This window comes from Lathyrus oleraceus, chromosome 7 (assembly GCF_024323335.1).
Source record: "Lathyrus oleraceus cultivar Zhongwan6 chromosome 7, CAAS_Psat_ZW6_1.0, whole genome shotgun sequence".
NCBI lineage: Eukaryota > Viridiplantae > Streptophyta > Magnoliopsida > Fabales > Fabaceae > Lathyrus > Lathyrus oleraceus.
The window spans coordinates 284,215,556-284,230,729 of record NC_066585.1 but is presented as its reverse complement, the minus strand read 5'-3'; the positions used below and the strand labels follow the sequence as shown (position 1 = coordinate 284,230,729).

At 34.4% G+C, this 15,174-nt stretch overlaps 1 protein-coding gene across 1 annotated transcript; it reads right to left on the bottom strand.

Moving 5' to 3' along the window:
- Window positions 1–8,594: 8,594 nt before the first annotated feature.
- LOC127101277 (protein DETOXIFICATION 46, chloroplastic) lies at window positions 8,595–14,946 on the bottom strand. Its single transcript, XM_051038649.1, has 14 exons — window positions 14,406–14,946; window positions 14,181–14,275; window positions 13,458–13,566; window positions 13,273–13,328; window positions 12,912–12,967; window positions 12,063–12,201; window positions 11,801–11,938; window positions 11,647–11,715; window positions 11,436–11,546; window positions 11,065–11,193; window positions 10,162–10,239; window positions 9,474–9,545; window positions 9,067–9,126; window positions 8,595–8,944 (listed from the first exon to the last, which is right to left on the bottom strand). The coding sequence occupies exons 1-14, from the start codon at window positions 14,863–14,865 to the stop codon at window positions 8,843–8,845; spliced, it is 1,674 nt and encodes a 557-aa protein (XP_050894606.1). The 5' UTR covers window positions 14,866–14,946; the 3' UTR covers window positions 8,595–8,842.
- Window positions 14,947–15,174: the final 228 nt, after the last annotated feature.

Genomic DNA, 15,174 nt, shown 5'->3' with positions numbered 1-15,174 from the left:
ATTGATTTTTCTTTTTAAGTCATAACAAGTAGCCATGTCTTGTTCCATGGCATAAATGTGACAATGTTGATCCCAAATATCTCGTGCAGTGGGAAGAAATGTGAAATTGGTGGGTGGAGTTCCAAAGCCAAGTAATAATAACAAATTCATTTGTATTCTAAAAATAAAAATTGGGAGAACTTATTGAAGGAGGATTACCTTCAAGATGATCAAGCATATCAGAACCATTCAATATATAACGAATCAAGTGAGACCATTAAAAAATATTATTGAGCCAATAACATTTTTGAATAACAAATTTCTTAGCATTAAAAGAAGTAAGTGGATATTTTGAAAGTGATGGAGGTCTTAGTGGTGTACCTTCATTAACAACTTCTGACATTTGATAAACGGCGTAGAGGATGTAGTTAAAAATAAGCAATCACCAAATAATGATGATTCAAAAAAGGTTATAGAAATGTAACATGAATATGTGTAAGACCTTAAACGTTGAAACAGATAAATATTAGAATAATCCAAGCATTGATCATAAAGCATGTGTTTAATATGCCACTCATCATAAAACAACACGTGTTCTACCACATTTATCAATTAAAGTAAAACATTCTAATACACTTGTCATTGCATGTTATCCTTCACTTAGGGTATCAATTCAGCGGAAAATCATCAAATAAGCATGCTTCTCAAACATTAAAGTCTCAATAAAATACCTTTTTTGAATAAAACTAATGTGGCAAAAATCTCCATTATAACATAAGCTCAAAACGTCAAGAGTATAACATACGACTCTCGATTACCAAAACACAAACTCAATAAATAATCAAATGTTCCCAACCCCGATGTTACAGGACCAGAGCAAGACTTCTTAAATAACGATGAACTAAACGAAGTAGCTCTAAGATCTAACTTCCACTTACAACAACAAACTCTACTTTTGAGTATATGTAAGATGTCCATGGTGGACAACAGCAAAGCGAAGGGGGTGAGAAACAACAAACTAATATAAATAGTGTAAAGAATGTTAAGATAGAGAATACACAACAACACACATTCATTACACATCCATCAACAAAATGTTCTCTCACCTAAATCATGACAACACTTACATATTCACATCTAATCAACAACATCATGAACAATCGACTACATATGCAAATATGTATACAAATGGACTCTACAACTGACTCATTATGCATGCGGTACCATTCATGAACACTCAAGTTCATCTCGATTTTGATCCCCATGATAGGACCAGAGCACGCCAAATCATTACCATCACCATAAGTAACGCTTCATCATCCCCTACCTAGAACCAACTACTCTCTCCCGATCCCCAACATAGGGCCATAGCACACAAAAGTTCGTTACCATCACCATAGGTAACACTTCACTAATTCTTCACTAGAACTAGCTACTCGCTCCCGATCTATACCACCGGATCAGAGCATACTAAAACTGGATCGAGTTCCATACACCATGATGCATGACTCTCACAACATGTATTATCACCAAAAGATTCACCAAAAAGAATCCTCATACACATCCCATCATTTATACATCACATAATTCATCATAAACAACAATCAATTCATGTTGCAACATAAATAAACAACAACAAACAGTAACACCTCAACAAATGTAACCTTATAGGCATTTGTTCATCTTACTTCACCAAATCAACAACACATCATCATATAAACATAACGATTCACTAACAGATCACACAAGTCAGAAACAACATTGCCACAGTAGGTAAAAAATTACATTTCAAACATTTCACCAAGCATCACCATGTGATAGTTCTATGTGTTAGCTTTCCAACACTTTCAACCGCGTCTCGTTATGAGTTACGGAACTCAAGTTATGATAAAAACAGTTGGAATCAGAAATCAGCATTTCAGCATTGTTTCTCTTCACTGAGTGAAGCCTTGCTCGCTAAGAGAGCTCTCGCTAAGCAAAGTCGCCCTCTCTAAGCGAACTTCTCCAGACTTGCAAAATGTAGAATTGTAAATTCCACTGTTAGAGGCCTTCCAGGCCTCCGAGTTCAATTATGTAGAAACCTTCAATCTCAAAATTCGACATACTATAATTATTCAATGATTAAAACAAAAATACACATTATATCAAATATTTACATCAACAAAATCATTCAATATCATCAATTCACGTTTATCACAAACCTTCCAAACCCTCAAACATGGTCAAAAACATCAATATCTCAAAACCGAAAATTGTACACATATAGGCACACGAAATTTATCATTGAAAATAGCCAACAACATCAAAACATCATAGAAATTCAGAATCATTCACATCCCAACCTAAAGAGAGTAAGAACCTCTCATCTCTACCTTTCATGCAATACACCTATATTGGTAGCCCTCCCCCCCCCCCCCCCCCCCACCCCCCCCCCACCCCACCTTAGATTTCCAACAATTGATTAAACAAGTAACTTCCATGGCTTCCCTCTTTAAAATCCTAACTTTTGCTCTTTTTCTCCTTCTTGCCTCTTTTCTACGTATGTTAGATGGCTTATCTAAAAACCTATCTTTCTCCCTATTTTTTGAATATATAGTCCCCTGTCACTTTGTTTAATTATGAGCTTTGACAAACTCATCACTAGCTTCTCTATGTCCACCACCTATTTTCTCATATCCTCACAAGTTGATCTTACAATTTCTTCTTCAATTCACTTAAGTATGATGCAAACATCCTATAAGGAGACATCGGCATCGGACTAGTACCAGGTACTAAGTCTATAAAAAGACTCATCTTCACACTTCGGCGGAAAATCACTGATATCATCTAGAAACACCTCTGAAAAATCACTCACCACTGGTAACTCGCCTAACACATCCTTACTTTCTTCCTTCATAGAAGTTAATATCATTAACACTACATTATCATTCTTTACGAACTCATCCACTTGCTTAGCCGACACGAACAACTCATCACTTGTATTAAACTCTGGAAACGACATCGTCTTTTCAAATAATTGATATGAACTTTGAATGTTCCTCTTACCAAAATAAGGAAACAACTCTGACTTATCCAATGACATGCACTCTTACAAACCATAATGCGATGAACCAACTCTCCACGCCTAAAACATCTCAGAGAAGCAGAAGCTTCTCTCCCACTTGTTTCAATCCTGATCCAACAAACAAGAAGTTAGAAAAATAAACAAATACTGGCAGTTTTTCACACACATGTTACGTACCAGGGAACAATCATCATGACAAACCATGGTCGCACGGACCGACTTGCTCTGATACCACTATGTAACACCCTAAACCGCAAAAAAGATAAATATTAGAATAATCCAAGCATTGATCATAAAGCACATGTTTAGGATGTCATTTATCATAATATAACACATGTTCTACCACATTTATCAATTGAATTAAAATATTCTAATACACTTGGCATCACATGCTCACCTTCACTTAGGGTATCATTTCAGCAAAAAATCATCAAATAAGCATGCTTCTCAAACATTTAAGTCTCAATAAAATACCTTATTTGAATAAAAATGATGTGGCAAAAATCTCCATTATAACATAAGCTCAAAATGTCAAGAGCATAACATACGAATCTCGATTAGCAAAACACAAATTGAATAAACAAACAAACATTCCAACACTGATGTTACAGGACCATATCAAGACTTCTAAAATAACGATGAACTAAACAAAGTAACTCCAGGAGCTAACTTCCACTTACAACAGCAAACTCTACTCCTGGGTGTCTTCAAGATGTCCATGGTGGACAACATCAAAGCAAAGGGGATGAGAAATAACAAACCAATATAAACAATGTAAAGAGTTCTAAGGTAGAGAGTACACAACAACACACATTCATTACACATCCATCAATAACATGTTCTCACACCCAAATCATGACAACATTTACATATTCAAATCCAATCAAAAACATAATGAAATATCAAGTACATATGCAATTATGTATGCAAATGTACTCCACATCTGACTCATCATGGATGCGGTACCATTCATGAACACTTAGGATCTTCTCGCTCCCGATCCCCACCATAGGACCAGAGCACACCAAATTGTTATCATCACCATATGTAACGTTTCACCAACCCCCGCCTAGAACCAGCTACTTTCTCATGATCCCCAACATAGGATCAGAGCACACCAAAGTTCATTACCATCACCATAGATGATGATTCACTAATATTTCACTAGAACTAGCTACTCGCTCTTGATCCATACCACCATATCATATCACACCATGATGCATGACTCTCACAACATGCATTATCACCAAAAGATTCACCAAAAGAATCCTCATACGCATCTCACAATTTATGCATCACATCATTCATCATACACAACAATCAATTCATGTTACAACATCAATAAACAAAAACAAACAGTAACACCTCAACAAATATAACCTCATAGGCATTCGATCATATTACTTCACCAAATCAACAACACATCATCGTATAAACATAACGATTCGCTAACATACCACACAAATCAGCACAAACATTGCCACATTAGATACAAAATTATATTTCAAACAATTCACCAAGCATCACCATTTGATAGTTTTGCGTGTTATCTTTCTAACACTTCGAATTGTGTCTCATTCTGAGTTACGGAACTGAAGTTATGATAAAAATAGTTTGAACAAAAAATCAGCACTTCAACATTGTTTCTCTTCACTGAGTGAAGTCTTGCTCGCTAAGAGAGCACTAGCTAAGCGAAGCCTTACTCGCTAAGAGAGATCTAGCTAAGCAAAGTCGCTCTCGCTAAGCAAACTCATCTAGACTTGTAAAATGCAGAATTGTGAATTTCACTATTAGAGGCCTTTCAGACCTCCGATTTAAAATTCTGTAAAAAAAATCGTCTCAAAATTCAACCTACTACAGTTATTCAATGATTAAAACATAAAATTAACATTATATCACATATTGACATCAACAAAATCATTCAATCTCAGCAATTCATGTTTACCCTAAACCTTTCAAACTCTCAAACATGGACGAAAACATCAAAATCTCAAAACATAAAATTGTACACATATAGGCACACAAAATTCATCATTGAAAATAGCCAACAACATCAAAACATCATAGAAATTCATAATCATTCACATCCCAATTTCCCTAAAGAGAGTAAGAATTAGGGATGTAATCGGTTCGGTTTGGACCAATTTTTGGTCGAAAAACGGTCTGAACTGATGATATCTTCATCAGTTTGGTTTGGTTCGGTTTTTAACATTTTTTAAAAATGGATCCGAACCAAACTAATTGGTTTAATTCGGCTTGATTTGGTTCAGTTTACAGTATTTTTTTTAAACATTATATTCATCAATTTATTCTCCACTTTGGTATTTTTTTGGCATATTTTATGCTATTATTTTTTAATATAATATATTTCATGTAATTTATTCAATGCTCTATTTTTCAAACAAATTACAAGTTTCTCTTAATCCATATGAAATAGTGACATGATTTCCATTGCATCGTGAAATGAGTTCTCTATCATAAAAGTTGATACTTGGAATTAGAAGGTTGGGAAGGGATTTGAAAGCTTAACAAATATAACACAATAAAACACACACCTATTAACGTGTTTCACACCTCAAACAAAACTATTTTGTACCAAGACTAAAAGGAATTTTGTTGAAGAAGAAGAAACAGAAAAGGTAAAAAAAAATAAAAATTAACTAAGAGAACTTAAACACAAAGAAGACAGCCATAACATATTAGAACGACGGTAGAAAGAGAAACTCTTGTGTTGGGCAGTGAGAACAGCAGTTCAATGAAAGCAAGTTTGACTTATGGTTTCTACTTTTTATGTTTTGGAGTTTGGTTCTAGATGTGTGTTTTGATGAAAGGAAGGAAGTGTAAACAAAGATGGAGAATTGTTGGACTAATACAAAATTTGGGTTTAATGATGGGTGAAATAAAATATTTAGAGTGTAATTATATCAACAGGTTCGGTTCATTGGTTTGGCGGTTCCTAAAAACTAAAACCAAGAACTGAACCAAACCACATTGATTTTTATTGGTTCAATTTGGTTTTAGAACTGAACTAAAAACAATCGGTTTTATTTCGATTTAGTTTGATTTAGATTGTCGGTTTAATTCGTTTTTTTCTGATCCGTTTACACCCCTAATAATGACCTCTCATTTATACCCTTCATGCAATACTAGATTGATAGTTCTTTCTCTCCCCCCTCCCCTTACCTTAGATTTCCAATCATTGATGAAACAAGCAACTTCTATGGATTCCCTCTTCAAAATACTAACTTTTGCTCTTTCTCTCCTTTTTGCCTCTTCTCTAGGTATGTTAGATTGTTTCTCTAAAAATCTAATTTTCTCCCTATTTTTAGAATATATAGCCCTCCATCACTTTGTTTAATTATGAACTTTGCTCAACTCATTACTAGCTTCTCTATTTTCACCACTTATTTTCTCCAATCCTCACAAATGGTCAAATTCTATCATTTTATTATTTATTTATTTAATTCAAATAAAACATTTTTTATTCTAATAATTAATTAAAAGTCTAATAACTTCTAAAGAACTCAACCAACCTCTTACTAATATTACAATTTTCTATTTACAGTTTAATATTTACCATATAAATCTTAATCTTTCTATTTTCTACCATTCTATTAACATTCAAATATCTTAGTTATCTAACTTTTTGTTGTCGTTTTTAACAAACACATTGCCTACTCAAGTTACACTCAATCTCTTTAGGAAGTACCTTGATCATCTGATCCTAGAGAATGTACGCAATGTGTCAGGTCCTCATCCATGGATTTTTGCATTCAGATACTTCCAATGATTTTTTTAAGTGTCACATTCTTACTTGACACTGGATGCAGAAGGATAGCCACATCGGTCGGTCCATCAAGAGATATTAGAGGAATAGGTTAGGCAAATCATGTGGTTGATGTGTTATTTGCATGTCAGCGTATTATGGCTATTGAGAGAGAGAGAGAGAGAGAGAGAGAGAGAGAGAGAGAGAGAGAGAGAGAGAGAGAGAGAGAGAGAGAGAGAGAGAGAGAGAGAGAGAGAGAGAGAGAGAGAGAGAGAGAGAGGTTTTTGGAAGGCACTCCTGAGAGAGCCACTATAAAGACCATGCTAGCTCATACACGAAATGTTTTGCAGTACATGAGACAAGGAGGAACCAGAGGATCCAATATATCCGATAGTTGGATTTTTTCTTTGATTTTGATCGTTTGTATTTTAGTTTGTATTTTGTGAACTATGTATGATTTGCACTTTGACTTAATATATGATATTTTGATTGAATTACATTTTTGTATGATTTAATTGAATTATATATGGTATTTTAAGAGAAAAATGGATATGCAGGGACAATGTAAGTCAACGAATCACCATCATGTATTCGGCCAAGTCATACTGAAAATTTTAGATTAATTGTGTGACATGGTTGAATGCTGAATCCCTATTGAATGATAGTGTAAAATTATTTTACATTATCAGTGCACTACCTTTAATCTCGTATTTTAGTTGTATTTTGTATGGTTTGATTACATAAGTTTATGGTATTTTGATTGTATGTCAAATTTATAACAAAAATAATGCTCAAAAGAAAAATTTATTGTCTTGAGGACTAACACACTTTCATAAGTTCAAAATATATCAAGAAGTTATCAGAGAAGTTAACATGCGAATTAACCCTCCATAAATATGGAGGCTAACTTTCATATTAAAAATTTGACAAAATAAGAGTAACTCACATAGAGTATTTTGGTATGTTTTGAAACAAGTCCGGATGCTAACTTCTGTATTTTTTTCAATGACATCACTAAAAGGACAGGCTAAAAGCTACTAAAAGCTTCAAATAGCTAAAAAGTTTGTCGCTTTCATTAAAATAATAAAGATATAAATGAAAGAAAAATTAATAGGCTAAAAGTTAGAGCGCAAAAACTTCTTCAAATAACTTTTTGGAAAAAAAACTAAAAGATAATAAGAAAAACTACAAGCTAAAAGCTAAATAACCCTTATCAAACAGAACTTTGCTTATATAAGTTGAAAAGCTAAAAATTTAAATAAATAAATTGTGTTACCAAACAAACTCTATATCTGTTACGAAGGTTTTTACCCCATTGGCGGAACTTCTGTTTGATTTTCCAGCCAATTACTTTCAAATGTTTTGTTATCATTTCCTTTGCCATTTATATTTTTTGGATAGTATGTAGCACTTGTTGGATTTCATTGTTGGACGTTGTTCTATCCCGCAAATAAAAAACTTGTCCCACAGTTTTAGCTTCCATATCATATATTATATGCATTTTCTAATCACATTATACCCTACAAATACAGCTTTGCTCTTTTGTTTTTAGTTGATCTGGATGTCAATGTTATTTTTAATATCATATTGTAGGAAATAAGTGTTGTGTACTTTTCATTTTCATTGCATTAATTATACCTAGAATACATTTGTACTTGTAAACAATGTATTAGTAAACAATAGACTCGAAAATAAATGAAAAGGAAAAAAGAGACTAAGATTCTAATAACATGAATAACAAAAGTTTTAACAATACAGATCGATAGAAAGTACCAAAGCCAGAAAAGACTAAACAACTCTACTATATTATGTAACGTTGTTTTGTAATCATCTTTAATAGAACTCCTAAAATTTTAATTTCGCCCATGGGGCATGTCTATTACTAATTATAATACATGAGTAAGATTGAGCCTGTTGCTAGCACTGCATCGTTTGACGGTGTAAATGTAATGTGAATCAATCATCTTGTATGGCTAATTTGTAACATTAATTCGGACTAACATACAACATTTGTCTATTAACCAGTACCTAGACTAAGCAGTTCTAAGCTTTTGCAGTCTGTTATGGTCTATATCTTCCGAGTATAAAATGCCTTTGGGAGAAAGAAGTCGCAGGAGGGCCATTGAAAACCGAGCCTATAAAAAATAAGATATGCAAATTACTAATATTAAGAACTAGTAAGTAGTAATGATGCATTAACATTTAATGAACTAGTAATAATACTTTAATTGGATGCAAGCTGAGATCTTATTCTTACCCATTGAAATAAAGCGAGAGAAAACCAACAGCCTTGCAAACCATATCTGCTACACAAGATCTGGCATCACGAAATATTGGGTAGTTAGGTTTTCTCCCACAGAATTGATGAGCAGGAAGGGAACACAATGAGGGGAAAATATAAGCAACAGTAAATCGGTAGTGCTCTTATTCCACAAAATTGACAAATTTCCCTCATTTTGTAACCAAATTCCTTGCTAACTAGAATGACTTCTGTAACAAACTCACTAATACCCTGCTGTTGTGTTTATTCTTTCAAGAATATGTTCTCCACATTTTATTTTATCCCTATTTTGCACTGGCCCGGGGCTCCCAGTTGTTTACAGTCTGGGCAAAATTGGTCAAGCAATATCATATGTAACCCAAGAGATCAAGAAAGGTCGTTACCAGTAATATTAGTGCACCCCCACATAAGCATCCAGTCATTGACAGACTTATGAACCTTAGATCCCTTCCAGCCTGCATATGTGACATTATATCGAAATTACAATTGTAGTTGTCAACTAACACATGCAGATGCCCTATCTTTAATGTGAGCAGCACCATAAAACAATTAGGACTGTTGAAGGCAAAATGTAATTATAATACATAATTTTAATTGAACTTGATTTTGAAAAGTAGATTTGGTATAAATGAGCTTGAAGTAAAGTGATTTATGTTTTAAATGGTTTCACGCTAAAAGCAAGTTTGGTCTAAAATTTGGTGTAAATTTTCAAGTTAAAGCAAAAACTACTTTATATAACTTATAGCCAAACCAAAGTTGGCAGGCAAAATCAAGCTAAAATTGTACTAAAATCATGTCCAACAGAGACAATCAATTATAATATTTTTCGCCATGAAATCAAACCTACATGCAGCAGTCATCATTCTGACCAAATAATATCATAGTACTGGTTCAGTTTCATTTATGTTTAAACAGCAGGATTATGTTAGTATTACACAATACAAAAATTAGAAGTTGCAAGCTATGAGCGACAGTTAAAATTCATTTGAACATCCTCAATGAGTTGGTGAGAAGTAATATTAGTATTATATGCTTACTTTCCTATTAATAGAGAAGATGAAATAATCATACCAGCAACGTTCCCTCAAGACTGTGAGTAGGGGGTGTCACAGCCAGTGCTATAAAGTATGGAATCAGCACCTTGTGCATCTGCATGGTTACAAAGTAGTTAACTATTGTAAGAATCCACAACTGTTACAATTCATAAGAAATTACGCATTTTGTAGATTCATCAACTTGATTAGTAACAGGAAGGGGCTCAACAAGAACCCAATGCACACTTTAGGGGAGTAATAACATGTACAGTACATAACAAGTTAGAGGGAAAGTTAGTCAGAGAAGAGAGAGAGCAAACATATCTTAGATCAGTTTGGAGGGAGAAGGGGTTGTGTGAATCCCATAAAAAACTTTAGGTTTGTAGCTTGGGGCTAAAGGTGTCATCCTTGAGCGGGAGCATTAGCTAGCTCCTATATTTTCTGTATTTCTTATGTTTTTCAATGATACAGTCTCACTTTGTTAGAAAGGATTTTTTTCCTATCACATTTCTATTTGTTTTCTCTGTTGATTATTTGGAACTTAAATCATGCAGATTGTTAAGAGTCCCACATCGGACAATATATGGCCTGAACATGATTCTTAACATGGTATCAGAGCCTCGTCTAAGATCCGGTGGGCCACCTACTATGGTTTCCGCTATCGGGCCACCCACCATTTATTTCCACGCTCCAGATGTCCAGTCGTGCGCATGAGGGGGTGTGTTAAGAGTCCCACATCGGACAATATATGGCCTGAACATGATTCTTAACACAGATTATGATTTAAAATCATAAGCTCTCGAGGAAAGTAGCAATGCTGATTTACTATTACTAGATTGACAATACAGCCACATGTTTTGAACATAATCACAGAGGATTATATAAAGACAAAAAAGACAACACTCATATCTAATCTGAATTTAAAAATGAAAGAACTGACCTCCCGAATGATCATCTGATCATGCGTAAAAATGTAGGGAAATAAGAAAGGTACTGACGTTCCAACAACTCCTAATAACAATCCAAGTGTAGCACCAATTATCGCGAGAGATCTTAGAAGCATCCGGGCCTGTTGATAGTACAAAAATTTTAAAAAAAAAGGATAGACAAATGTGAACTGAATGTTATTTTATAAAACATTATAAAGAAAAGATAATGTAGTATCACTATAAAACTTCATATCCCAATTAAAGAAATCAGCAATCCCCTCATATAACATGAAGGTCAACTAGACACAAGAGAGATCAGAAGCTATAGATATGAGGATATGCAGGAGTTCATTGGGTAACAATGCAAATAAGAAACACTAACCTTTGACAAATTCCTATTAGCTCCGTATAACAATTCGGGCATAAACGATTGAGCAGTTTGGGAGAGAGGTTCACCCCATACTGTGCACATGCTAAAGGTTTGGAGCATGACCTGAAGTAAGAGTTGTACCGGCCATGAAATTAGTTTTCCAGATGTGCAGATAGCAAGCAGTGGAAGGATCAGTCATGAAACAGGACGAAGTAAAACTAACTTGATGAGCAGCCAGTGTATGTGTTCCCATTGATGTTGCAAAATATATTAGCAGGGAGTAGAAAGCCACCTAAACATTGGAACTTTATGTTAAAATAAAAGGCTATAGCATGTTTCATATAAAGCAATGAATTTGGTCAAATACTTCACACAACCTTTGACATCATTGTCAAAAACACAGGGGCAGCAAGCCCGAGAATCGTCAAAAGTTCCCTCCCCGAGGGGATAGATAAGGCAAAGGCATTGTATCCCTTCATGTTTAGAGCTCGCATCATCATATATGCAGCAACAACCTAGGAGCAGTAACGGAAGAGAGAAACAGTATATAACATTTGAGTGGTTTGAAAATAGGAGGAACCATATATAAAGACAATTTAATATATGATGATGCATAATATAAGAGTTAGTTCAGTATACTTGTGATGCCATTGTAGCCCATGCAGCCCCTGCAATTCCATAGCCTAAATAGGTGCACAAAACTATATCACCAATGCCATTTATAACACTAGCAGCGGCCAAAGCTTTCAAGGGTCCCCAGGAATCTTTCATACCAAGACTATATCAGATTAAACAATGAAAATTAATAAGCTAATAGTTACTATATTAGTCAAGCCATATAAAGCATGGGTTGAGACTTGAGACTTGGTATTATATTAAGCTTGGTTAATGGTAAAAGGAATTTAAAAAAGGTTGCTCACACAGATTTTAAAATATTAAGTAAAACTAGAAAGAGGAAAGGCATATGCTTGTTCAGAACATAGAAAAAAGACGATCTATCTTTTGCCAAGATTTAATTAAATATGAAGATAAATTCTACCATTATATTGAACAGTACTTCAACATAACATCAACTCTGCTAAATGAAATAGAAAGCCATGACTCTAGCAGTATTTTAGTATCAATTTTGAAATAAAAACTTTCAACCTCTCACATCAGAGAAACAAATATTAGAAATAAATACTCCCTCCTTCTCATGAAAAGTGGCTCATTTGCACATTTTTGTCTCAAAATAAATGTCTCTCCACAATAGCAATACAACATTTATTTATTTTTTTCCACTATTAAACCGTTATTATTAACTCTCACTCTATTTAGCTACTCCACTAACTATAATTAATCCACTCACTAACTATAATTAATAAGGGTGTTTGAGTAAATGATATTAATTTTATCATTAAAATCAACAAAACTAATGATTTTCTTTAAAATCAGGCATAGCTCAAATAAGATGCTTATTATGAGACGAAGGTAGTAGTATATTTGCACCTTGCGCTCTGTGCAACCCATCCAACAAGTAGAGCAGGCCAGGCCAGGCCTCGAATCTAACAACAAAAAAAGACTCGGTGTAACTGAAATGTTGCTGCAATAAATCAGCACGGGAGAACAGCATAACTTGGTCATTTTCAAAATAAAATAATTAACAAACATAAAAAGGAATCTTTTTACGAGCTCTTATCCTGTCGTGATGAAAGTTCTGATAATACTTTCATCTACATTTACAAAAAATGGAAATGAAGAAAGCTTGTATTACTTTCCTCCATAAAATTCAATGTGATGTCTTCAATTTATAAAACATGAATTGAAGCCATATTCTAAACCAAGGATACATAACAACATAACAACAAACCTGTACATAAGTGTTAGCTGCAGGTACTACATGTGAACTCTTAGACCCAGTGAAAGCTGAAAATGGCATAAACAGCAAAACCATCAGTTATGGGATTGACTCTATTATCTTTTGAGCAAAATCAAGTTCTTCTTATCCAAAGTGAGTTGAAAGCATAAAAGACTAAACCACTCCATTTTCAATACCAGTGAGTGTGGTAGCACCAAATAGCCATGTGAATAAAAGCATCATGAAGCCACAAACCAACCCAATAAAAAGCAAGACAGATATGTGATGCTGCACTTCTTCTCTATCCTACACAAACATTTATACCAATGAAAACCAGTACAAATCCTAAAAGTGCACAAAGTGATAAATATGAAGATTGAAGTTTACACGAATATATGGATTTAGTCACACCAGATAATTATATAAATTGATAAAGCAGTCATAATCACACTACCACATATTTAAATCCATCAAAGAGAAAGCAATAAAATATATTAATGTCCAAATGAAATCAATCGATATGTCCAATTCATTACAGCCAACACATGTCATGATATTGCAGTGTCTTCACAAGCAAGTTACACATGAGATCAAACATGTCAATCGATTAGTAAATAAAAATTGAATAAGCATTTATCATCAGCCTAGTGTGTGGCGCATCATTACATTGACATTGGATCCTCTACGGGGATCCGGGTTCCATTACTTCATAGTAAATTTACTTCACTCATACTTGAGAACACAGACCATATCAATCAACCACATGCCGCCCATTCCTGTCTCATGCATGATTTTTTTCGTAAGATGTCATGCACTTGACACTAACCAAACCCTAATGTAAAGTTCAGAAATACACATTAATCACAAAATCAAACAAAAATATTCATCAATATTAGTGTAAAGTAAACAAATAAAATAACCTGTTTAGCAAGGGCAGTAGCAACCATATTGGAAGTGGCAACTGATAGAAACATGAACACATAGCTCATGTAATCGCAAACAACCGTAGCAGGACCTGCACAGGGGAAATAAAATACACAATAACTGTAATCACTCATTATTAAATGAAATCATCATGAATACAAAATCTCCAAGATTCACAGCGACAATTCACATAAATGTACTAAAACTATCATCAATAATACCTAAAGCGGCAAGCTCAATGGAGCTTCCCTGGCCAATAACCGCCGTATCGATTAAACTCATTAGCGGTCCACAGATCCAAAGTCCAGTTGCTGGTCCTGTAAACTTGATAATTTCCTTCATCTGAATCCATATACCTTGTTCCGCCAATTCCTTTTCCCTACTCTGTGTCACTGTTTCTTCTTCTTCTTCTTCTTCTTTTTCAAGTACTCCTTCGTGTTCGGCTGGGATTGAGAGACCATCGCCTGTGAGTTCTTGACCTTGAATCGCGCGAGCGGTTACGAACCGAGTTCGGTGAGGTGCGGAGATTGAGAGGGTTGAATATGGAGTAAGGGGAGGTGTGAAGAAATGAAGAGGGAGGTGACGGTTAGAAACGGTTGGAAAATGTGAGAGATTAGGGTTTTGGCGGGGAGGAAGGTGAAGAGAACGAGGAAGAAGTGTTGATGGGATTTTGAGTGCCATTTTTTTGTTCTATGGTTTGGTGGAGGGAAAAGAAAGAAAGAAGAAGAAAAAAGGTCCCTGCCAAATGGCTCATAAATACGATGCCGAAACACATGGGATTATTAGACGTCAAGTTCACCATCATTTGACTATTGTTGACTAGTTAAAAATGCGTGAGGAGTGAGGACTAACCAGTTCTGCATTTTGAATATTTTTTCATTTTAAATATTTTTTCGTCTAATAATAAGAGTCTTATGCGTAATTTTTAAAAAGATAATTAGATTATTAATTTTTATGATAAAATTATTATTATTTAAGTGGAGTTGTTGA